The sequence below is a fragment of the Grammomys surdaster genome, unplaced genomic scaffold, assembly GCF_004785775.1.
Source record: "Grammomys surdaster isolate TR1022 unplaced genomic scaffold, NIH_TR_1.0 363, whole genome shotgun sequence".
NCBI classification, from domain to species: Eukaryota; Metazoa; Chordata; class Mammalia; order Rodentia; family Muridae; genus Grammomys; species Grammomys surdaster.
The window spans coordinates 7,993,526-8,019,509 of NW_021604782.1; the positions used below are offsets into that span (position 1 = coordinate 7,993,526).

A 25,984-nucleotide genomic window follows, 5' to 3' on the forward strand; every position below is an offset into this window, starting at 1 on the left:
TCACCGGAGTTGTCTGAGAACTGAGGCTCATCCCAGCTGGCAGGGTGCTCTTTCTCTACGACCTGGATTGGAGGTGGAGATCGGCACCAGTCGATGACAGGTGGTTCCACATCTGAAGAACATGGAATCAGACAAAGAAGTCATGCCTGCTCTTTAAAACATCAGTAATTGGCCTGGCAGAAATGAAGCTATTCCAAAGAGGCATTGTGACTCCCACTCTGAGTCTCAGACTATTGAAACAAAGGACCCCAAATGATCCTGGGTAATCTCATGCTGGAAAAGGAAAAGGCACCAGTCAGGGTGGAATTTGTCCCCAAGAAAGAATCTGTTAGACCACCTTACAGGATGAGACTGAAGCCCAGACAATGATGGGTCAGTGGTGAGTGGCACTACCCATTGAGGTGAACTGTTGAGATGGGCATATCCTTGGTCTGTACTTAAATTTTAACCTCACTTCAGAACCCTGAAGACAGACATGGGTGTTTGCTGGATCTCTTCATCCATCTTCCCAATGTGACCACAGTGAATAAATCTAGTTTTTAAGTTTTGCAGTATTTATCTGATTCTCTAGTTATTGAGGATGGGTGGCCAAGCCTGGGTTGGGTCATAGGCTGTGACCTTCAACTTTGATGAATTTATTGAGCATTAGAATTCAGATTGAAGGGTGGGATGCTGGTGAATTTTAACTGTCATCTTGACACAACCTTGAATCATCTGACAAAGGAGTCTCAATTGAAGGATCTGGTTGACCTGTGGGCAAGCCTTTAGGGGAATTGTGTCGACTACTGATTGGGGCGGGAAGACTCATCATAACTGTGGAAGATATCATTCCCTAGACAGGGGTCCTGAACTGTGTATAGTTAAGAAAACTAGCTGAGCATAAGCAAGCAATCATGGAGCATGGATGCATTTGTTTCTCTTTGCTCTGGACTGTAGATGTGATGTGACTAGCTGCTTTGAGTTCCTGCCTCAACTTTCCCTCAGTGATCAACTGTAACTTGGAATTGTACTCCAGATAAATCCTTTCCAAGTTGCTTTTGAACAGGGCATTTTATCATAACCACAGAAGTGTGCCAGGAGTAGTTGGCTTTGAGATGAGATGGAAAAGCCATGTTTTAAAGTACTGTTTTGAATGTCATGAAAAAATATATACTATATACTGATATATATATCAGTAAAGGACAGTGAAGAAATTACACAGGAAGAGATTTCAATCACATTTAGCTTTTAGATATTCAAAGTGTTCTTAATTATACACCTTTGAAGTCTGAAGGGTAAAGTAGAAACTACTATTTTAATTTTTTTTTTATGTGAAGACATAGTCCAGACAAACTTAAGGAGCTTGCTTGAAGTCATTAAGTTAATAACTTGCAGTCATTGTACCAAGGCCAAGACATTTGTTCTGTTCATGAAAACATCCTGAAACTGAATGAGCTATACCCCATGAGAACGCACATATTTCTGTTTTAACCTATGTTTTATGAAGAAATGCCCAGTTTCTGTCTTTCTCACTCACTCAACATTTCATGAGTATAATAACTTGGGCTTAGTGCTATCCTAGATTGTTAGCTCTGTAAAATACAGTCCCTTCTGGTCACATTTAAGTCTCCACTGAATAGCAAAGCTCCTGGCCCCCAATAGGTGCTCAAAACAAGGAGCTTAAATAAAGCAAAGAAAGGAGATATGCTCCGGGTAGGTCAGTGCTCTTTGAGAACACTGAATCAAGTCAACTCACAGTTAACCATGCCAGCCTGAAAGCAGTCATCATTTACCCCTGACAGAATCACGAATCAGTGTTCAAACATCATCTAAGTTTATCTGGTTTAGTTGAACATTTGAAAATTGAATGGTGGATACAGGAGTCAACTAGGACTTAATCTCTGTTTGTTACAAGAAAGCAGCAGTCCTGAACGCCAGCATCAGCCTTGCAGCCTCTCTTTATGCCTTGCAGGTCTCTGACCTATCTACACCATGAAGACAAGAAGAAACATATAGGCTTGGGAATATTTCCTGTCTCTATCTCCCTGTTGTTTGTCTCCTATGTCCTTCTCTCCTTTCTCTTTAAGAGTTTGGAAATTCAGCTAATGTCTAGCTAGATACCCAAGTACATATTTTCTATTTCACCATCCTAACTCTTATGAAAGACTCACATCTGGCAAACTACTAAGCCATATTTTCATGTTTGAAGTCATAAAGCCAGATAAAAGATCTGTTTTTCATGCTGGTAAAGCCTGTATTTAACACAACATGGCAAAAGCACCTAGAAATCTAAATACTAGAAGAGTTAGGTGGATTAGATTTTACTTGAGTCCCGTGTTTACTTTTAATCTAAACTTATAACTCAGGCCATCAGGCCAGTTTGGGATACATTCTTTATTTTAGGCAGCTGTGTAAATTTTATAGAATAAAATGAATTGGATGTATTCAATTTAAAAGCAATGAAAATAGATCCATAATAACCAGAGTGAAATGTAGGGGCTTAGGAGATGGGTCAGCAGTTAAGAACACTTGCTGCTCTTACAGAGGTCCTGGGTTTTTTCCCCGCACCCAGATGGTAGTTTACAATTGTCTTTAGCTTAAATTCTAGGAAATATGATGTGCTTTCATAATCTCCTGGGACACACGGTTCATATAAATATATACAGCCAAACTCTTTCTCTCTCTAAAATTTGAATTATCTAGCTTTTACAAAGATAATGTGTGTCAGGCTTGGATTTAAGTGATTTATATGTCTTAGTTAAAAACTCCACAATAACTGTAGCTCTTCAGTTGACAGCATCATTTTCTGGAATAGAAATCTATTGCTTGTATATGAGACGGCTGTGGCATACCCATGCGGAAAAGCCTTTTGTTTTTCCCTGTTGTCCTTTTTAGACAAAGCTCCTCCTATAGCTCGGGCTTGTATCCCAGGCTCTCCTTTTGTTTTTCCCTGTTGTCCTTTTTAGACAAAGCTCCTCCTATAGCTCGGGCTTGCCTATGATCCTTATGTCTTAGCCTTCTAAGAGCTGGGTTTACAAGTGTGAACCACCATGCCACTTCCTAGATGATGTTTAATACTTTAGGTTTGGATTTCAGAAAAGAGATCCAAGATGGGGACAGACAGGTATGGGTTGTCAGTCAACAAAACCACACATGAAAATTACAGCTAAAGATTAGAAGTCTAAAGCTGGAAGCTTGGATGTTCAACAACGTTTAAGAACTAATGAAGAAACAAAAGTCTAGGAAAGAGAAAAGGAAGAATAGGTAAGATAAATGTTCTGGAGGCTAGTGCCCAACACAGACTAGACTCAGGTGGCAGAGAAGCCAGGGGAGAGGAAATTGCAGGTAAGAAAGAGGTGGTTAAGAAAATAAGCCCAGAGGAAAGACCATGTAAGAGAAGAATGGAAAGATGTTTGCCGAGAGCAGACTTGATCTTTAGAACTTAGGATAACGTTTAAATGGTGCTCCATCATGTTCTGTATGAAGTATAATTTCTTCAGAAAATAATACTCACAGGATCAAATACATAGACAAAGTGTGAAGCAGAAAGTGAAGGAAAGGCCATCCAAAAACTGCTCCACCTGGGGATCCATCCCATATACAGTCACCAAACCCAGACACTATTGTGGATGCCAAGAAGTGCTTGCTGACAGGAGCCTGATATAGCTGTCTCTTGAGAGGCTCTACCAGAGCCTGACAAATACAGAAGCAGATGCTCACAGCCAACCACTGGACTGAGCACGGGGTCCCCAATGGGGTCCCCAATGGAGGAATTAGAGAAAGGACTGAAGGAGCTGAGGGGGTTTGCAACCCCATAGGAAGAACAAGAACCAACCTGACTTCCCAGAGCTCCCAGGGACTAAACCACCAATCGAGGAGTACACAGGGAGAAACCCATGGCTTTAGCTGCATATGTAGCAGAGGATGGCCTTGTTGGGCATCAATGGGAGGAGAGACCCTTGGTCCTGTGAAGGCTCGATGCCCCAGTGTAGGGGAATTTGAAGGCAGGGAGTCGGGAGTGGGTGAGAGGGGGAACACCCTCAAAGAAGCAGGAGAGGGGAATGGGATAAGGGTTTTCGTGGAGGGTGGGGGGAGATCAAGGAAAGGGGATAAGACTTGAAATGTAAATAAATAAAATATCCAACAAAATAAAATAAAACAGCCATTATAAAGAAAAATATGTGGTATAGCAGCATGTTATATAATAAACATTATAAACTTCAACAGGTGTAAAGTATTTTTTTCAAGTGGGATATTTGTACTAAGAAGTTAAATTACACATGAGTGAAAATACTCAAATAGTAAAATCTATTGTTTTCCATTCAATTTTAAAAAAAAGTTTAAATAAGCCTGGAGACCTCTTTATGAAGTGATTTGATAGGCAGTTGTATGTATTTGACGGTACCTTAAGTAAACAATTAAGAGACTCGGATGGTCAACAGTCAGTCATAGGTCTAGGAGGAGAGAGCCTAGGAATGGCAGTGGAGAGTCACAACAAATTGTTGGTGGTCTTGACAGTAACACAATCATAGGCGCAGAAGGAACAGAGTCTAGGCTTGAATGACTTTGAGAATAAATGGCAGGTAAACAGAAAGAAGTAGCAGCCATCTGGAACTTTCCAAAGAGCTCATCTGGGCAGAAATAGACATGGTGACAGTCACAGGATATGGAGGGCTGCAGTGAGGGACAGCTCTGAGGGTTTCAATGCCAGGAGGAAGAACCTGGGCAGCAGATATCGATGAATACAAAGGATTGTCTTTGCAAACCACCTGCATGATTTGGAGACTTACCAATGACGTTAATGTAGAAAGTGCAGCTGGCTTGGTTACCGGATGAGTCGGTCGCCGTGTAGGTGATGGCCACTTCTCCAATTGGGAAGAGGTAAGGTGGGGTGAAGGCTGGATGGACGTGGACTGACACCTTATGGAGGCAAATAATATGTAATAGTGCACTGTACTTTTATCTTCTGATTTATATATGATCACTAAATGAATAAGATGATACAGCATTTCACAAAGGGAATAAATGGCGGTTGAGAGTTTCTGGGAGACAGAGGATCATTGTTTTCAGTGCTATAGTGACTGGTGAGTTGCCCATGTTCTATCAGCTCCCCCAACACCCAGACCCCCAGTGGGTGGGTGAGGGGAACTGGTTAAACCCAGTACGTGTCAGCGGGGAGTGAATCTGGTTCTTTGCTTTTCTTGCATAAAGGCCATAGCATAGGAGTTTCCAGAACGGAGTCTTCCTCCAGCTTCTTAAGCCAGCGGTGCCCACAGAGCCCTTCTCACTCCACATCTGTAGCTCCTTTTCCATCAGAACTCTTCAGCCAGAGCTGGGGCTGGTGCTCCTTTCCTAAGGGCTCTCATTTTTGAGCAGGGCTCACTTTGATAACAAATGATAGTATTCCTACCTCAGAATCTCTTCTCTAATAACGTCTGTAGATTTCTTTTGTTTTAGAATGAAACACTCACTGGTACTGGAGGACAATGACACTGCTATGGTGCTGCTGACATTACCAACTCTGACTCTACAGAAGCTCAAGAAGGAGTTGGGTGTGGGTACAGAATAAAAGAGCATCCACAGTGCTGATTTCCATTCCTCTGGGCTAGTTCTGGGCTATATAGCAGGATAGAGCTTTGAAGTGCATATTAGATCCACATTTTTATTCAGATAGCAAGATTCTTCTTTTTAATCCTTGCAAGTGGATTTTAATTACAGAAAGAAGTTGGTTTTATATCCCAAAGTAATCAAACCTAAGATTGGGAAAAAACCAGTTATTTTCTATTGGTTTTTTTTCCCAGTTGAGTTTGTTCAAGTTGAGTCCTACAATTATAGGTTGGGCTTTTTTTTTTATTACATTGCACCTATAATTTAGCATCCTACCTTCCCACCAATAAACTTCCCTTTTTGAATTGTCCTAAGGGATGGTCAGATGAAAGGCAATGGTCTAGAAAAGGGTTCTCCCAGAAAGAAGCCTTGGTTGTTCCTTCTTTTACTCGTCTTGAGTTCGCACTTTGTTGGACATTGTTACAATAAGTTCTGCAATTGTCTTGCCTTGCTCTCTTGTTTTACTATTTTATTTTGCAGAAAAGCTACCTCACCTGCTTCATTATGCCTGTTCCAAAAAATTCTACTGGTTCTAAAGATATTAACATAACTGTGTAGATCAATCTTGTTATAATGAATGATCACCAATTTCAAACCAGTTCTCAACACTGTTCAATAATCCTGCTCTATTTCTCTGGTTGGCCCTCTCCTCCTCTTTTTCTTCAAGCTTCCAAAATCTCTCTCTCTCTCTCTCTGTCTCTGTCTCTCTCAGACCTCACCAACCGTGCGAGTCTGACCATGAGCCACATACAATAGCTTTTCCTTATATATCCAATCTCTTGGTCCACAAATGGGTCCTTTCATTTCTATTTCCCTTCTTTTAGACAAATTTGTGTTCTCCTTTGTGGTAGCCCAGAAGACATCCATGTCTTCTCTGGAACTTGTGGATGTTACCTTATATGGCAAAAGGCATCTAGGAGATATGACTGAATTAAGAATTACAAAATGAAAACATTATCCTGATTCATCCAGATGGGCTAAATGCAGTGACCTCACTCTGGTGTTATCAGACATAGTCTGAATGATGGCAGTGTTGAGACGACATGTTCACAGTGCCACTTTACTACCATTGAACCTCCTTTAGTGGCAGGAGGCCTTTCTTTGATGCAATGTTTGAATTTCTGAGTACAAGTATGGTGATTTGAATATGCTTGACCCAGGGAGTAGAATGTGGAAGTTTCAGTATGCTTGGTTCAGGGAGTAGCACTCTTAGGAAGTGTGGCCTGGTTGGAGTAGGCATGGCCTTGTTGATGGAAGTATGTCACTGTGGAGGTGGGCATTGAGAGAGCTTCCTCCTAGCTGCCTGAGGATGTCAGTCTTCTCCTGTTGGCCTTCAGAACAAGATGCAGAACTCAGCTCCTCTTGTGCCATGCCTGCCTTGAAGCTGCCTTGCTCCCACCTTGATGATAATGGAATGAACCTCTGAACCTGTAAGCCAGTCTCAATAAAATGTTGTCCTTTATGAGAGTTGCCTTGGTTATGGTGTCTCTTCACAGCAGTGGAAACCCTAACTGAGACTTCGAGGCATTGAGCCAGTGAGTCACGAGTTCCTAGGCATGTATTTGGTCTTCTGAGCCTACGCACAGAGCGGGTTCCTATGAGCCGAGTTAGGCATTGCTTTTGTGGAGTATCCTGCTTCCCTGGATCCATTCTTTTCCTACTTACAGAGCTTTTCTAAAACGACTACACATTCCCCAGATGTGTGCTATCACAAAAACTTCCTCATATTCCTCCAGCTAGCTTTTGCTGCAGAAATTTAACTGTCTGACAGAGTGACAGTGACTGGGTTGAGAGTCAAGAGCCAGGCAGTGGAAGTGATTAGGAATTGACTTCATGAGTTGGGTATAAGAATGTGAGAAGTGATTGAGAAAAGCAGAGGCAACACTTGAAAACCCCGTCGTTGATTTCACAGACCACAGAGAATAAAAGACAAAGCTGTAACGGTCTGGCCTTTGAGATCCTGCCTAAGAGCAGGTAGGGGAAATGAAGACATGCTTCCTGCTTCCTGCTTCCTACTGATGCTGCTGGGCCGTCTCCTCTCAGAGACTAACAGACATACGATTTCTGCATCTGTGTACACAAAGATGCTACACTTACTGCAATGCCTCATCAGATCCTAAAATGTATCCCTGTCTGTGTCCCTAATGCTCAACACTGATGAGGTTGCACATGTTTGTGTGTTGAATAGAAAATGGTCACAGCATGCCCAAGGACATTTCCTTACATTTAGTCCTGGAAGTCAGAATTTTAAAAGCTACTTTGAATGTAAATCTATTCAACACAATTATCAGAACAATTATTATTGTTTTGCTTCCTACCCCCAATATGTCCTGCCTGGCTCGCACATATTTATATTCAGCTGTGAAAACAAATGCTGCTTAATGATATCTTCATACATCTGGACACAGTGCAGTCGTAACAGGAAACTACATTCCTAATTCCTAAATGAATCTTTTCCCTACCAGCTGATGGTTGGCCCTCTGTAGCCAGAGAGTTCATACAATGTTAAAATACTGAGTAAGGGCTGGATTCAGGAAAACTAAGTGAGAAGTACTGATAGCCCATCCTTCAGACTTGGTCAAAATGCAATCCTTTGGGATCTATCATTTAAAAGATACCTTCAGAACTAGGAGTCAAGGTTGGTTCCACATCTTTCTTTTCTTAGTTTTCTTCAGAACTACCGAAGGGGTGAAAATTCATCAATGATGAGAGATCTTAGTGGAAAGAAATATGACAAACTCAAGATATGAGATGTTTCTGTCAGATTTTAACCTGACATTTATACTTTAAAAATGCTGTTTCTCTCTCAGATGAGACACTAGCATTTATGAGTAAATTAGAGAGACAACGCCACATATCATTAGGATATAGTAGAATTTCCACCTCATCATTAGGGTACAGTAGAATTTCCACCTCGTGCATGTGCAGTTCATTTAGAATCTATTTGAGGATGGGGATATTCACGCCAGCCTTACCTTTTCACCAGAGTTGTCTTTAGCTGTTGGGACTTGCCAGGTGACATTAGCAGAGTCCTGCTGTTCCCCAGTCTTTGTCTCAATGTCATTTGGACAGCTGATTTGTGGAGCCTCCACGTCTGACCCAGAAAAAAACCACAACTCAGTGAAATAGCCTGACAGGTACATTAAGTTATTTTTAAAAGGTGGTAAAAAAATCTGGTTATATTAATACTTTACGATTTTTAATATGCTGATTAACATTTAATTAGGACCACATGACTATTTTGTATGGTTGCCTTGTGTGACTTAGGAGCCCCTTCCTGGACTGGCCCTGCCGTGCAGACCATGAAGCTCTTCAGTCTGCCCTGTAGTTGGGCCTTTGCCTGGATTCTTTTCTTTGCCTGCCTTAATGCCTTCTTCCCCCATACCCAAGAGCAGCTGCACGCCCTTCCATCCTAAGCTCAAAAGCTGCTCCTGGCTCTCCCAAAACACTTGGCATGCTCACTCCCAGGGTCTCCATAGTCTCTATACTTCCCAACCACAAGACACAGCATGCCATTGTGAAACAGATGTTTCTCCCCCAGGTAATTGAAGAAAAAGCATATTCCTCACCCCGTTGTTTTATTTAGTGCCTGGCAGACAGTAGGAACAAATATTTTGTGTGTGTGTATTTTAAATGAAACAGAGGAATAAATGGAAGGAAATGAAGGCTGACAGGGCAGAAACTACCCTTGAAAATGGGGCTATCAATCAGAATTAATTAGCAGTCTCAGAATGTACTATCAAACAAACACCAAATTAAAACTAATGATGCTTGCTACAGTGGAAAAGCTTCACACACTACAAATGCCTAGTTAAGCTTGCTAACACTGTACAGAGCCACACAGTAAAGTCAAGTTCTTGTTACGGGTTAGAATACAACTTTTACTCCTAAATGATGTTAAATGAGGTCTACTCAAGTCCCCAGACGGTTGTATCTGAATACTGTGTCTCATCTTAGTGCGTCTCTAGAATTGTATTCAATTTATAGTTTTCTCTAGGAAGATGCACAGCTGCTAATCTTTTTAAAAAGCTATTGCAGTTCTCATTCATTGTTAACTAATGATTTAGCTGGATTTGATTTCTAATACTTGTTTTCTCCCCATCTCCTGAGGCATGGTCGCATGTGAATCTGACTCATGTTCTTTGGTACAGTTTTCTCCAGAAACTTAAGTTCTCCTCATTAACTCTACAACTTAGAAATGTCCCTCAGAGAAGACGAAGCCTGTTAACCCAGAGTTCAGGGGCTTTTTGGGGACTAAAGATCCAGATCTCTAGGGAAAACTTTTCTATAGTGGAAGAAGGGAAAGAAAGTTCTTTACCCCCATTCCCCTCGGCTTCTGGGTCTGTGCATTACATATGTGCTCTTGATTTCATTCAAATCTCTTAACTTCAACCATTTTGGGTTGATCAATTAACTGAGATACTCAAGTTTTTTATTTATTATTTGTTTATTCCAAAGAGATCCTCAGTTTGATTCTCCAAATTAATGCTATTTCAACAATATCCACTCCAGTTCTTATGTTTATATTTTTCCTTATCTTCTAGAACACGTGTACGAGCGCACACACCCACCCACCTACCCCCACACACATGCAATCGCAAACACACACATGCACATGCGCAATGCACATTTACTTCTGAAGACTATTTTTACACTATTTTTTATCTCTTAGGACTTTCTTGTTTTTAACACTGTCTTCGCCATGTTTTGCTCTTGCTTTTGGGTAAATGATACTGTGACCAGCTTCAAAGCGCATGTGCATGCTCTTATTATTTCAAGCCCCTTCGGGCTCATCTGCATTATACGAGTCATACGTTCTTCAAAGGCCTTTATCTCCCAATGAAGGCTCTCAGTAGATTCCATCTTCAGTTATCAATTTTTTTCTGTCATTCTCTCCTAACTGGATTGTTATAAATTCACTTGCTTGAACCAGAACCTTTTCTAGTTCATATATGGCTTTTACCTCCCATTTAACCAAGGGTTTGCAATGTGACTCACAGAGAGGCAGTCCTGCCCAATACCCACATGTCATTATCCAGGAATTCGTTTTTTCTCCTGCCTCATGTTGGCACCTACCTTTACACACAGCTGTCTGAGCTTTGGCGCTCCACTTCCCAGATGTGGCACATCTCACTTCTCTGACCCCAGATAAAATATATCCCTGGCGGCAGCTTAGCTGACAGATCATCCCCGGCTTGGCTGGCTGCTTGCCGCAGCTGGGTGGAGAAATGATGACACCCTTGGGCTTCTGGAAGGTGGCACAATGGCGTTCTGTTTCAGAGAAATGACAGCCATGTTACTTGGATACCCCCAAATTAGAAATGACACAGATTCTCTTTACCTCGTACCCAAATGTAACCATGTTACCTTAGATTGACATACCTCACCTCTAAATGATTGTGTGTGGTACTACATGTACAATATATTATACAAGTGTGAGACTATATCTTTGGTTATCTCTTCTTTCATTCGTTTGTGGTTTTTTTTTTTTTTTTTTTTTTTTTTTTTACGAGCTAGGGTCTCATGTAGCCCAGGCTGGCCTCAAATTGCCATGCAGCCAAGAATGGCCGTGAGCTTCTCATCTTCCTGCTTCCAACCTCCTGAGTGGTAGAATTGAAGGCGTGAATGGCAACACCTGGTTAGATGTGGCATTGAATCTCAGGTTTCCTACAGAGTGGACAAGCAGTCTACCAAGCGAGCTATATCCCCAGACCATCTTTTGCTATTTCACTACTGTGTCTAGCATTTCTCTGATTGTGACTTTGCTCATCTGCCTCAGGAAACTTCATTTGCTGTTGATGATATAATTTATGCTTTTGAAGGATAAACCTGACTCCATCTTTCATGGATTCAGTGGTCTATTTGGCAACTGATTTTATTTTTATCAGCTTTTGGGTTCTCTCTTTAAATGAGTGTATTTGAGAAAAGTCTTGACCTCCTCCCACAGACAACTGGGTTATAACTGAGGCCTTGACCCTTCATATTATCTTTGGCACAAAGAGTAGCAGGTGGGCTAAGGAGACTGAAGACAGACGTGGTGAATCAAGACTGTGTGTATGACTCAAACAATCCAGGTGGCTCTTGAATTTGCTGTATTTAACCACGGATGACCTTAAACTTCTGAGTCTCCTGCCTCTACTTCCCAAGTTTTTAAAGTTACAGATGTGTGCGACAATGTTCACTTTTATAAGGTGCAGGGAAAGGAACCCTGAACTCCGTTCCTGCTAGGTAAGCACACCAACTGAACTGCACCCCAGTTCATTGAAACCACTCTTGTGAATGTGACTTTCACCATTTGTCTTAGTTCTCATAGTGTAAATACAAGCTGCTTAATGGCTACTCTTATGACTCCCATGAGCTCTCGGTATTTTGGGTAGATTAATTTTACTTTTTAGTAACCCACCAATCATGAAGAGATTGGATATCAGTGCATGGAATCTTGTGGTTCATTATTAGGGTTGAAACAAAGCAAAAATGGATGATCTCATAGTCTCTTTTCCCCCAGTTTCTATAACACTGTCTATTTAGTATCTTCATAATAGCTGCAGGTTTATGGCAGACATTATGTGTTATACTGATAGATTTCCCCTTTTTTAAGCTCTTATTGGATTTCTGGGATAAAATCTCCTTGTTTTGGTAGAACATTCTTTTGGATGTAGATTGTTTTTTATATTTGTTGTTAGTTTTATATATAAAGTTAGTTTATAGTTTCAGGGTTTTGCTGTTATTGTTAGGAGTTACCAGGTTAGAAACAAAATAATAATAAATTGATACTATGGATTATATAGTTCTCTATACCAAATTACATGGCATGAGAATTACTATTTTTTCCCCTAAAGTTTAAGGAATGTCAGTGAGATGGCTCATCAGATAAAGGCACTTGCCACCAAGCCTGATAACATGAGTTCAGTTCCCAGGACCCACAAGGGGAAGGAGAGAACTAACCCTTGAAACATATTCTCTGACCTCCATATGTGTGCCATGGCATGGCTATGAATGAGCACAAGTGTGTGTGTGTGTGTGTGTGTGTATGTGTGTGTGTGCTCAAATTTAATTTTTTTCTAGTTTGAAAAAGTCTCTTGTCATTGATCCTTCAGGCAGTTTTAGAGAGGTGATTAATACTATGAAAGTATTTTCCAAATTTTTATCAGTAGTTTTTGCCTGCATTTCTGATTTCTTTTTAAAATCATTCCAGGATTTGCATTCTCTTGAAACCACAGGGCATGTGAGCAGTTTTCTATTTCCATGCAGAGGTTCACATGATATCTCACTTAGAGCTCCTGCCCTCTTCTGTGTTCTTTGTTCTAACTTCTTAGGCTCATTCTACTGTCTTGTAGTCTTCTTACATTTTAAATTCTATTTTATTACTTCATTTAAAATCTTTTCCTCATTACAGTTCTACCGCATCTCCTCTCCTTTTCCAGTTCATGTTCTCTTATTTCAACAATTATGTCATTGTCAATTTTGTATGCAACTTTCCTTTACTTTGGAATTAAACACTCAGGATTTTAATTTTTTTTCCCTAAAAAGACTTTAAATTTTGCTGGTTCACAGTTATGTCCTTTCAAAAAGGCGAGGAGAAATCATATCTAACAAATGAAGTGATTGTTAAGCCGTTCCTTTTCTAGAAAAAGATCATTCAAGCTGTCCTGTGTGTGTGTGTGTGTGTGTGTGTGTGTGTGACTACATGCATGTGTGCCTTGCCCATTGGAGCTGTAAAGTTCAGTGAGCTAGAAAACTGAATTCAAGGTTGGAGTCTTCCTAACAACAGAGAAAGTATTCTCTCTGTATGGAGTGTGGTGGGGCTGAGGCTTTCAATTGGGCACATTGTGCTGAGCTATGCCTCAAAGAGCACATTTGAAGTTTTGCAGTGTCATGTGGGAAGAAAGGAGAAAAAAGGCTCCAAGGTTTAGAGTGGCTACAGTATTTCCCAATGTGTCTACGGTACTACGTGTGTGCATACATACACGTTTATCCACACATATTCATCTACAGGACTTCACGTGTGCATGTGAACATATTTATCCATATGTATCCATCTATAGCACTGCGTGTGTGTGTGTGCATATGTACACTTATCTACATGTATCAAGTGTATTTGCCAATGCATCTACAGCACCGAGTGTATGTATATGTACATGCTTATCCACACCGATTCATTTCCAGCACCAGGTATGTGCATATGTACATGTTTACCCACATGTATCAAGAGCATGTGTTCAGATCCAGGTCTTTGCAGAATCAACGACTGTAGCAGGAAATTTTCCCGAAAGTTGGGAGGAGGTAAGGTGGGAGGAGGAAGAAGAGGAAGAGGAGGAGTAAGGAGAGGAAGAGGAGAAGGAAGAGGAGGAGCGAGGGAGAGACAGAGATGTAGGAAGATGGAGATCCACGCTTGGACCAAGAGCAGTCCTGTATAACAACTTACATCTAGGTTAGTTAATTGGTTAACATTTCCAATTGTGTGGGCATCTTGTTATTGAACATTACCAAACATATAAAGCCTTTGGTTAATCATTAAGCTTTAGAGTCTCATTTTCTACCGGGTACCGTGTGGATGGCAGGATGGTCTTGGCTCAGCCCAACCTTGTGGAGACTGCGTGGAAGATTGGCAGAGGCATCTCCCACGGTGGTGTCTTGTGAGTGGCAGGGCTGGTGAAATTGGCCGCCTGAGTGAGCAGCCTGAGCCCGGGGTGGCAGCGAGAACATGCCGCTGCAGCTCATGGCCTCTGGCCTGGGTTAGTCGGAAACATGGCAGCTCCGTACCACAAGACAGATCGGGTGCAGCCGATTTAAATACCTCCCTCAACAAAGGACAAATGAACTGCTCAGACTTCACACCTTCTGGCCACTTACCCACACACCGGGGCTCTGCGCCATCCCACTGGGCATTTCCTTGACAGGTAAGCTTAGTGTTTCCTTCTAATCTGTATCCTTCATTGCAGGTAACCAAACACAGGGTGTTGTAGGTCATTTCCGCAGTAGAGCAGCTTATGTGGCCGTGTTTGGGCTGCCGGAGATGGGGGCATGTTCTCACTGCAGAGAATGTCAACGATTACATTTTACTAAATACAGACAGAAGTGGAAACTGTTACATTAATAATGGCTTTGTGTTATAATCAAGACAGTTTTCTTTTCCTAAGTGTCAAGAGATACATAACATACTCTCATTGTTAAAGTTGTGGGGTTCTTACCAACCTGCATCTTATCTACTATGATATGCAGATTCGAGCGCAATGGTGGGGAATTTAAACGGTGTGAACCAGCACTGTAGGAAAAGTACCGTGCGTTAAGGTATAGAAGCACTCAAGAAACAAACCTTCATCTCTGGTGATGATAGGCTTCTTCCCCCAGCTTTGGGTTATTTATGCCATCTTCCTTTTAGATGAGAGAAAACCCTGGAGTCTCGAGGTATCGGTATTTGGAACATTGATACCAGGAGCTGCTCGAAATCTTTCTATGCAGCACCCATTCATTTCCTTCATCAGTTCTTTAGGGAAAGATACTGAACAAAGGACAAACAAAAGGTCCTACAAAAGAGCTAAGTTCAGCTGGACTGCAGACAGTACTGTTCTGCACTGCAAGGCAGAAGACTGAGGAGCAGTCCCCAAAGGACCCTCAACATGACATTTGGAAATCAAGAATCTCAGGAGGACTCTCGCTGTGCTTTTATGTATGAGCAAGTTTTGTTTTAATAGCAAGAATGTGTATTTGTTTATTTTGAAACCTTTAAAAGAATAGAAAAGAAAGCTCACGAAAACTATATATTTACTGGTTACTGGCAGAATTTATGTTGTGGGAACTCATCCAAATCAATCAGTTGGCAGAGCATAGATATTAAGTGAATTAAATATAAGTTTCAGATTTATTACTCCATCGAGGAAATTCAAGAATTAAGTAAGAGGGTAAATATGAAACCCTGTCCTGTGCTATCTCTGGGACAATTTGGGCCAAAGTCAATTAGTAATAAAATACTTATCAAAGTACTCTGCCTGCCACACAGGACTGTCACTGAATGTGACCATCGCACAGAGTGTCGTGCTTACTGCTGGGCTGCTTTAGAAAGCGAACAAGATAAATCTCTATGATTGAGATGTATACAATGGAAAATCACACCAGGCAACTGCATTTAGCCTCAGTTAAAAAGAAAAACTCAAAAAAAAAAACAAACCACAGCTTTCCAAAGCTAAGATGAATTGGATTTGTACCGTCTCTCATGGGTACTCAGGGGAAATTAGACTTGGTGTCACAGATACGAGCTGGATTGCTTCTCAAATGATGGTTTTAAATAAGCTTTTATTGCTCATTAGGGAAAACAAATCAGACACAGTCACAGTCATTTCTACTTACTTCTTAAACACTTTCATACTCTTCATTCAAGAGTGAGTATTTATTGCAGTTTTTTTCATAGGTGCATATTTAATTACTAGATTCAGTTCACAAATTTTTTTTGTTTCTCAATTTACATTTTTTCCAAGAAATTCCTGTGGTTAATTCAGACAACAGCAGCCTACCCTAATTGACAATCATTTTATACATGTGTTGACTCACTCTGCTTTGTAAGACACAATTATTATAAACAGGTTATACAATAATTAATAATTTAGAATGACTAAAACTGGAAAATAGAGACAGGAAGCCAGTCTTGTACTGTAAGAGAGTAATCTATTACATAATATAGACAACAGCCGGCCTACAAATGTTCTGTGGGTGTCATCTTAAAGGTAAATTCGTTTTTTTCCCAGATATACATTTCCTGTCACTCTCCAAATTTGACTTTTGTTTATTACTGGAAACAGAGAACTGGTATTAAGTGCAGGCATCTTGCTGTTGAAACCTTTCCTCAGCAAACACCTAGTATCCCAGGATTTCATTTACCCTGCTGCTGGGTTTTAGCTAGTGGCTATTGTGGTGTCACCAAAGACTCCCTTCGTGGTTTAAAATGAGACGCATAACTCAAAGAAAATTAAGAATGAGTGTGAGTGCTTTATGAAGAGGGATAAGTGCTCTACTCAGAGGAGCAAGAACGAAGCCTGTCAATCATCACCCTTCATTACACAATATTGATAGTGTAGCATAAAGGGCAAGGAGCTAGGATCCAATTTTCCCTAATGATTCTTTTCTGATCCCATCTTAGATTTTTATTAAAATTACTCTCTGTCCCTTATGTCATACCTATAAAATACTATTTTGCCATATCTCCCCCTCAGAAATAGAAGCCAGCCTTGCCCAACCGAACCATCTGAGTCCTAGACACACCATTATTTACGAGCCATTGCTACGGCTACAATTGTGCCTGTGAACCTGTCTATTTCTGTTGATTTCAAGGTGCATTCCAACTCTACAGACACAAAAATAAGAAATATACATTTGGGATTTGGTGAAATATAGTATAGGTTTTGTTGTACTAGATCTCAAGTAAATCCAGAAGGCATTGATACTATGGTAAAGGAAGGACCCAAGTCTTCATCAGGACACGTCTACTTAAAGTAGTACTCAGTAGTGGCTTGGTAGTGAAGCTGCCAGAAATTTAGTCCTAAAATCCATAGTCTTGTCAAATCTTCCCTATTGCGATTAAAATGTCTATATTAGAATAGCAATTAAAGTTACAGCAAAGAGAGAAAATATGCTTTTTATTTTAATAAGTGATTCATTCAGGCCTCTGAATATGTGTTTATTGCTGTATAACGTATGTTTATCAGTATCCATCTTTGTCAAGTTGAAATTTTCATTTGCTGGAATTATAACTCGGGATAGAGGGGAGGAAAAAGTACATTCTATACTAAGTCTATATTAACAGTGGTATATTAGCAGTCTAACAGTTATTCAACAGTGCAGATGGCTGTGGTAGCTGCTATTGTAAGACGATAATCAAACTAGAAATAGGTTGGTCAGAACTCTTACTGTGGTCCCAAGTCAGGTTTACTCAGAAGAGAAACCTACACTTGCTTTGGGAGACAGAAGTGTTCACTGTAGTCAGATTCAGTGACAGACAAATATATGGAGGCCTAGTGCCTCCCAACTTGTCTCTACTTGCCTTCACATCCTCATAGATAATCCTGGTGACCAATGGCGGCCCATGTCCACTTCTGGCTACAAAGCCACAGGGACATGGCTACACACAGGACAGGGCTTTCTTAGACTCTCTAGAATGTTTTGAGTGTGCCTGGTGGCTTTCACCTCTACAGCTTGACAGGCCTGGGATCTCAGATAGAGTCTTGAGGGATTCTGATGCTCCAACTTCTCTTCTGGGCTTTCTAGTTCAATTTGCTTCCCAAATTGTATGGGGTTTGACCTCTCACTTGCTTCCCTGAGTGAGCCTGACACAGCCCAGGGCTAGAATGATGGAGGATGGTAGTGAACACTCCAGGGCCACGCCTCTCAGACTGAAGAGGCTGGCAAGAGATCAGGGCTTATGCAGACGAAGATCAAAGACCTGAGACAAGACTTGCAAACAAACAGCTTTCAGAGAGATAATATGGACTTTTATGGCTGTTAGTGTAGGGCAGAAAGTTTGGGTTTAGATTATAGAAAGCAGAGAGGCAACATCTCTGAAGGGACAGTGTCCCTGTCCATTATTTGTAGGAAGGGGTAGACATTTCACATGGTTCTGGCAGCTGCCAATAACTGGTGACTCCAAGAAAAATGTTTCAGATGTAGTCCAAACAATTGCTTCAGGAAGGATGTGTGGCTTTTACCGCTTGACAGAAAATGACCTTCCTTTAACCTCACCCTTTAACAGGGGCTGTGAGACTACAAATCAATATTCCAAGTCTTTTCTCTCGGAATCCTAGAAATATATTCTCCATACATTTTGTATGTCCAGTAAACAGCCTTGGGTTAACCGGAGCCTCTTGGAGGTAATGTTATTTGTTACTAGGAAGTCAATGCTATTTTGTGTTTTTCTGGGAGCATTCAGATATGTCGCTAAGATTATTTCCAGACATAGGTCTGTTTTTAATATTTTTTTTCTGGCATCCGCTCACTGATTTTAAAGCGGATCTAAAGGTTTTGGTTGTGCATATTTATTTTCAAGATTTCACCTTGGGGTGATAGTCTTTGATCTTCTGTTCCTGCTAGTCCTCAGCTCCGCTCACTCTCTGAATTCCTAATAAGAGAGGAATATTTCTAGTGGCTATTTCTCTGTCACGCCATTCTCTTTTTTCCCCCAGAATTTATCTTTGAAATTATCCTCTACTTTCAAGAGAATTTCTCAGGTTACATTTTTTTCAGTTTATTAATTTGGCTTTCAACTGTGTTTTCATTGTGTGAAAAGTTTGGACCCCCACCCCCACCCTGCACCCCCTAAGGAATGTCATTACTCCTAGACTCCTCTAAGCCTTTGGAATGCCACTCTTACTTTATCAATGCATTTGCCTTTGAGGCTCATCCTCAAAGCTCATTCTGAGCTTCTCTGCTAGCCATTTTGTTCAACCCACTGACCATGGTTTCTCCTTGACTTTTTGCAGGATACACATCAGAGATCTGACTTGCACAGTTTCCTGTTTACTACTGGGTTCAATTTCAGCAGCCAATAAACACAGATGATGTGTGTCTGTGGAACTCTGGAATGCTTTTTCAAATGTAAACTGGAGAGTCAGTGAGCTTCCCCTCTGCATCCAGAAGCACAGAAGTTCCCAGAAGACAGCATCCTTTACCTAGATCTCTGGGTTAATTATGGAGTCTTGGAGAAGGTGACTCCTCAGCAAAGACTGCTGACATGGACAGAATATGGCTACCATGTTTAGTAATGAACAACAAATTAATCCACCAAGATGTTCAACTAAATTCGAACTTCAAAAACATCAATTATGAAATTTTACTTATACCAGTGTCACAAATCTAGTACATTCTACAGAGCAGCCTTGGGGGCTGACCTGTTGGAGGGAGGTCCTCAAGTCCTTGGCTTGCTCTTACCTTCCCTTGGAAAGCTTTCTCTCCTTCCCGCCTTGTGAAGCCTTTGGAGGTTGGGCTGTGTAGTTGTAAGTACTAGGAACTCAGATAATGGAGATGGCCAAGTAGGAGTGATCTAAGACACTACTCTGATGTGGAAGCCACGACTTCTACTGCTGTTCCCACCCTCTTTCTTGCTGGCTTGTCTTGGCTCCTTGGGATCTCACCATAATAAATTCTCCACTTTCTACAACTGGAGACATTTGAGTTGAAGTGCTTACATCACAGGACTCTGGCGTGACTCAAGCCCTGTCTCATGGTAGGAATCTGACTATCCTAGAACTTGTCACCTGTCCTAAAGTTCTTGTTACCTGTATTGTAATTTGAGTAACCTGTCCATTTACCTCTCAACCTTCCTAATGCTTTGACCCTTTAATACGGTTCCTCATGTTGTGGTGACCCCAAGTATAAAATTATTTTTGTTGCTACTTCATAACTGCAATTTTCCTACTGTTATAGATCGAAATGTAAATGTCTGATACCCAGGATATCGGATATTTGGCCCCTAAAGCAGTCATAACCCACAGGCTGAGAATTGATGCTCTAGACAGCATCAAAGGAACATGAATGACATAGTTTGTAATGCTGAGCTCAGTGAAACTTAGCAGTTCTCAACCTTCCTACAGTTTTCACTTTCTTAGGAATGTGATCACTGAGACTGGAAAATCAACAAATGAGTGACTAGCCTATTAAACTTTAAATAGCGAATGTGAAGCAAGACTACCAAGAAACAACATAAACTAGCCAGACTCCATACCTCTGCAGAAGCTTTCTGTCCCAGACCACAAACCATTGGGTTGACACAAATGGATGCTGCTTCCCACGAGGTCAAATCCAGGGCGACATCGGACCCCACAGGCAGCATTGAAGTGGTTTTTGCAAGTGTTTTGTATAAAAAAGCCATTTTCAGGAGGCTTCAGTGTAGGACAGTGGACAACTATCATTTGGAGAGAAAAACAGAAAGCAAAGTCAGATGTTTGTCTGTGGAACTGCAATGCTTCAGTTCATTTAGCAAAGCATGTTGTCTGTCTGTCTACATATATACATGTATATTTATATATCTTAATTCTCCACAGCTTTCCCATTGGATCTGTCTGATTTCTAAGAGTGTTTGAGGAAGAACCCTTACATATGACTCCTGGTAGATATTTACTAACAATTAAAATGTAATATAGGCTGAACACCACTTTTTAAGCTTCAAAGAGCTTTATTTTGATATTGGCATAGATATATGTAACATTTCCTAGGCTTCCTCGCCCCTAGCTTTGGTTCTGAACCTCAGGACTTCATGTATACTAAGAATATGCTCTATCACCAAGCTATAACCCTAGTCCTTAGTTCTTGATTGTCATAGATTATTAAATACTTTCTCTCTTATTAAAGTATAATGAAATAATGAAGAAACATTCAGCCTAAAGTGCTGGCACACAACTTTAATTCCAGCACTCTGGAGGCAGAAGTGGGCAGATTTTTTTAATTTGAGGTCGTCTAGCCTACAGAGCGAGTTCCAGGACAGCCAAGGCTATGCAGATAAAACGTATCTCAAAACTGGGGGCGGGGGAGAACCTGAAACAAAAAAAACACAACAAAACAAAAATAAAGTAGAAAAAACAGTCTAATTGATAGAGACCATAAAACAGAGTTTCTACCATGTGCTGTATGTATGCTATGTGAATACTTTCTACTTTCAGCATGATAGAAAAATATCTATTAAAAAAATTAAATGAATTTGAGCACCACCAGAGCCAAGACATACCTTCTTGTTATTCAAATTCATTGCTGACTTTGTAACATTCCTCATTTCTAAGTACTAACTTATGCTTTCTGCACCCACATTACTCCTATGGCCTCAGATCCTGTCTCTGAACCATGATGCTTATGTGTTTAGTGCTAACAAATGCTATGTAATAGAAGCAAATGATTCCCATCCTTGAGAAGCGTGACCACAGTCAGGGTGTTGAAGATCATCCCAATGAACTGATATAGCCACCACTCTGCACCACAGAGATCAAGATCGGCTTCCTAGTTTGTTTGTTTGTTAGCCACAAGGAGCTTACCCTCACAGGTCTGGCCAGATCGCTGATATCCCTCTCGGCACACGCAGTCTTCAGGGGATGTGCTTCCAGGTGGAGAGGTGTGGTTTTCATCAGGACATGGGATACATGTGCTAATTCCTCCTGGAGAGGCTTCAGGCTTATATGTCCCTGATGGGCAAGCTGTGAGGAGACAATTGGCCAGAGAAGTCCATTTATGTCTGATATGTTCATAGAAGGTTAGAAATATATTTAAAATACTGGTGTGGGAGACGTTTATTCTACATAGAAATAATCATTACATAATTCAAGTAAATAAGCAACTTTAAAAATAGAATTATTTGACCTCAGTGAGTGAAGACTCGCCTAACCCTTGAGAGACTTGAGGCACCAGGGAGTGGAAAGGTCTGGTGGGGGGGGGGGATGTTGGTGGGTGGATGGGTGGGAACATCCTCTTGGAGACAGGGGTGTGGGTGGAGGCATGGGAGGAGGAATGGGATATGGAACTGTGGGAGGGCAGACTAAGAGGGGATAATGACTAGACTAAAAAAAATAAAAGTAATAATAATAAAAAAGAATTATTGTATGTATGTGTTTTGCTGGTATATAAATATATACACCATGTGCATACAGTATTTATAGAGGCCAGAAGAAGGCATCAGATCCCCTGAAAGTGGAGTTACAGAGAGTTGTTCGTTGCCATGTGGGTGCTGAGAATCAAACACAGGAACCCCTGGAAGAGCATCCAGTTGCTCTTAACCACTGAACTATCTCTCCAGCCCACAAAGCAGCTAACCCAGACCAAAGACCGATATAGTTATTTTATGTGCCAAGTATAAAAGTCTCTTTGGCCCACAGTTAGTTAAATATAACATGTCTGGGCTGATTTATGAGAAAATTCAACATAGCAGTGTATTTTACAGGCTCAAAGTAATCAATGACCCTCCATAGACTAAGAAAATCATAGCAGATCGGAAATCTTCCATATTTCAGTACAGTCATTCGGTGCAGCCACTCTGTCTCTGCCCTGAAATCCCTGTGTTCCCTCCAAATCCAGAAGTCAGTTCTCCATCATTTTTGTTGGAAGCCTTTGACGGGACAAAGGGAATCTGAAGGGCTGGAGGGAAAAACTTCGCTGATGGGAGAAGGTCTTTTGAAGAGAAAGGGAGGAAAGATCCTGCTTCTCCCAGGCTCATAGCAAGAACAGATTAAAAGCAGAATCTCATTGATCTTGTTTCAATCATCCCCCTGCACTGACACTGTCTGACTTTGAATTTGTAGCTTCAGCCCTTTGGGGTTGTCCACCTGTAAAAAGTAAGCTCAAAAGTAAGCTATTTAGTAATAAAGGGGACTTGTCAACACACAGCTAACCAATTAAACAAAGCACAGCCATAAGATGGGCTTCATTATTGAGCAGAGAAGCCACAACGAGTGTGTAGTGTATGTTCACCCAGAAGCAGGAATCAATCAGAATTAGAAGATTCATAATGCATTTATCAGGGAAATAACCACGATTCTAAAATTTTTTCATTGCGCTACAAAATATATCAAACTCCCATGGCACATGCTAGAAAATTCTAGGTCTGAATCCATGTAAAACTTTCAAAATGAGAGAGACATTTAAAAATACAAATCTTGCTGCTGGTCCATGAAAACAGTTCACCAGGGAACTGTCCCTAAGGGCATAAGGGAAGGGACTCTTACTTCAGAGCCTTTTGTTAGTGAATGGGGAGGTGCTGTTGAATTACACCTTATATCAGACACTTCTTCATCCCAACACTGAGGATCCGGATCCTCAGCCAAGTACAAGGCAAGGTCTCCTTTAAACAGACGTGAGCGTTTGCAGGAGAAAGTAATTAAGATAAAGACAGTCATATGTAAGAACAAAGTACCACTGCAAAATGAACTTTGCTGATGGGCATACTTTACCGGAGCAAAAGAATTGCAGGATGATGGGGCTGTGCAAGCATAGCAGCAATCACCATTATGCCTTCTGTGCATTACTCGAAGCTTTAATGCAAAGACACACAGCAACAGCCAAGTGAAATTTATGAAAGTCACATCCAACATAAAGCCAACACATCACACATTTACAGGAAAAATAAGTAAGAGACTGACGAGAATCAAACAGATACTCCATTTTTCCAATGCAAGAACAAATGGCGGGGGAAAAACCTGGATCAAGGTAGACAGCCATGTAAAAGGACACTGTGAGTATAAATATTCAGAGCACTGGGCAAGAGTCTCAAGAATGAAGGAAGATGCTGGCTGATGTGCACAACTTTAGTAAAGAAGTCATAGTTCATTGGCTAAGAAGGAAATCAAAACCAATCACACAAAAATGAGAGGAATAGTGTTTAAGAAACTTCCAGAGTCTGAGAAACTTAGGGAACATGTAGTGACACTCTAATATTATACTAAAATAATTGTGAAAACTGAAACAAATATCAAGTAACGCTTCCTCTTCTCAAGAAAATAGATGATCAGAGGAAGAATAACATTTACATAATATAAAGAAGAAAGATTTAAGATGTGAGAGAAACAGGCAGGTCAGTGGAAATAAGAGCCATCCATTTCATACGTAACCATGTGATGGAAATGGAGAGAAGACGCAGGTTCTAATGTGTACATAAATACAGTGTTACTACGAACAAGAGAAAGAACGTGTGACTTCCAAGCAAGCAGAGAGAAAAAATACAAAGAAAATCTGAACAATATAAAACAAAAATGAGAGAAGAAATGACAAGAGTGAATGAAATGCACAAGGACATAAATTAAGGTGGCAGGGAAAAGCCACATGTCTAACTTATCACCAATCTACTTGATCTATTGATAGGAAAGAAACCTGAAATGTGTCAGACTTACAGTGTGAAAACAGTTCACTGTTAAAAGATAAGTAAAAACCTTTGAAATATCCTGGCGACTGAAACAAGTTACCATCTTAAGGAGAAATAAAAAAATATGTAAAGAACTGTCTGGCATGGTGACACAAATTTCTAATACTCAGGACACTGAAATAGAACAATTGTGAGTTTGAGGCTACCCTGTGCTATATAACAAGTCCCTGTAGAGAGGGACAGAAGGGAAGAGAAGAGAGGAAGAATGGGGTGGGACTTCTAATAACACAAGACACACACAAGTGGCTAAGAGATAAAGTGACAGAGAAAAAATTTTCTTAAGGAATAAATAAATGTTCATGGCCGACAGTCCCAGGGCAAACAGTTTATTGCTCGGAATGAAGTGAAAATGAATGGCTGCCTTTTCATTTGGCAGCATCTCAAAGGATATTAACACCTGAGCTGAGAAGGGCATGTGATATTTCTATAGGGTGACCTGAGGGGATTCACCAAGAGTCTCACAGAGCATGTTCTTGTTAGTGAGTTTTGGTTCTAAAGATGTTCTAACCAAATACAACCAAGAATGTACACTAGAAACTATTTATTATTGTAAAACATTGGTGGCGGCGCAAAGGTTCACAGAGAAAGGCTTTCTTAAGTTCTTAAGACACATCCAACCAATTAGACAGTGGCTATAGAAATATAATCCCTGAGCTGGGGAGACGGCTCAGTTGGTTAAGTGTTTCCTGTGTGAGCATGAAGACCACAGTTCAAGGCATCAAGCATCATGTAAACAAACAAACAAACAAAAACATATAATACACATCCATAATCCCTGTGCCAAAATGAATGGAGACAGGGAGGTCACTGGAGTTTGGGGTCAGCCAAGCTAGCTAAATCAGGGAGTTACAAGTTCAAAGAGACTCTATCTCAAATAAAACAAAACAAAACAGGTCCAGGGAAAGCAATAGAGGAAGGAGCAGACACTAACCTCTAGTCTCCATTGGCACTGCATAAACACTCTCTTACACAGACTATGTCCACACATACTGTCCCTGCCCCTTTCAAACAAAGGAGTCTAATATTCAGTAATGGTTTTTAAACTTCTTAAAAATTATTTCATTATTTTCATATGTTAGTGTTTTGTCTGTATATGTCTGATGCTCTTGGAGTCCAAAAGAGAGTATTGGATACCCTGGAATTGGAGTTATAGATAGCTGTGAGCTGACATTTAGGTGCTGGGGATTAAACCTGGGTCCTCTGGAAGAGCGGCTAGGACTCTTCACTACTGAGGCACCTCTCTATCCCGTGTCAGTGACTTTTTGAATAATGTCCTCAGCCCATCATTTCCCAACCATGCAGAGGAGGAGTATTCCTCTGGTAGGTTTGTTGTAATGAATGTTTTGGCACTTGGTAAATGCTGTCCCTTCATTTCTTTCCCTTTCTTGTCCTCCACTTAGATTCTGCCTTTGCTTATGTTTCCCTTCCTCTAGGAGAACTTCCAACATCCATTTATTCTTCAAAGTTTCCCCAACCTCTTTTGATAATTGTCCTGCCTTCTTTTCTGAACCCTACAAC

At 40.8% G+C, this 25,984-nt stretch overlaps 1 protein-coding gene across 1 annotated transcript in view; it reads right to left on the reverse strand.

The window, feature by feature from the left end:
* The window catches only part of Svep1 (sushi, von Willebrand factor type A, EGF and pentraxin domain containing 1), a 167,986-nt gene that overhangs the window by 86,451 nt on the left and 55,551 nt on the right, over positions 1–25,984 (reverse strand). Inside the window, exons 4-10 of the mRNA XM_028779896.1 lie at positions 21,594–21,752; positions 20,294–20,473; positions 14,440–14,619; positions 10,663–10,857; positions 8,562–8,680; positions 4,770–4,899; positions 5–112 (exon numbers count right to left, since the gene is read on the reverse strand). Coding sequence (XP_028635729.1) covers positions 5–112; positions 4,770–4,899; positions 8,562–8,680; positions 10,663–10,857; positions 14,440–14,619; positions 20,294–20,473; positions 21,594–21,752 — 1,071 coding nt within the window. The remainder of the gene's footprint in view (positions 1–4; positions 113–4,769; positions 4,900–8,561; positions 8,681–10,662; positions 10,858–14,439; positions 14,620–20,293; positions 20,474–21,593; positions 21,753–25,984) is intronic.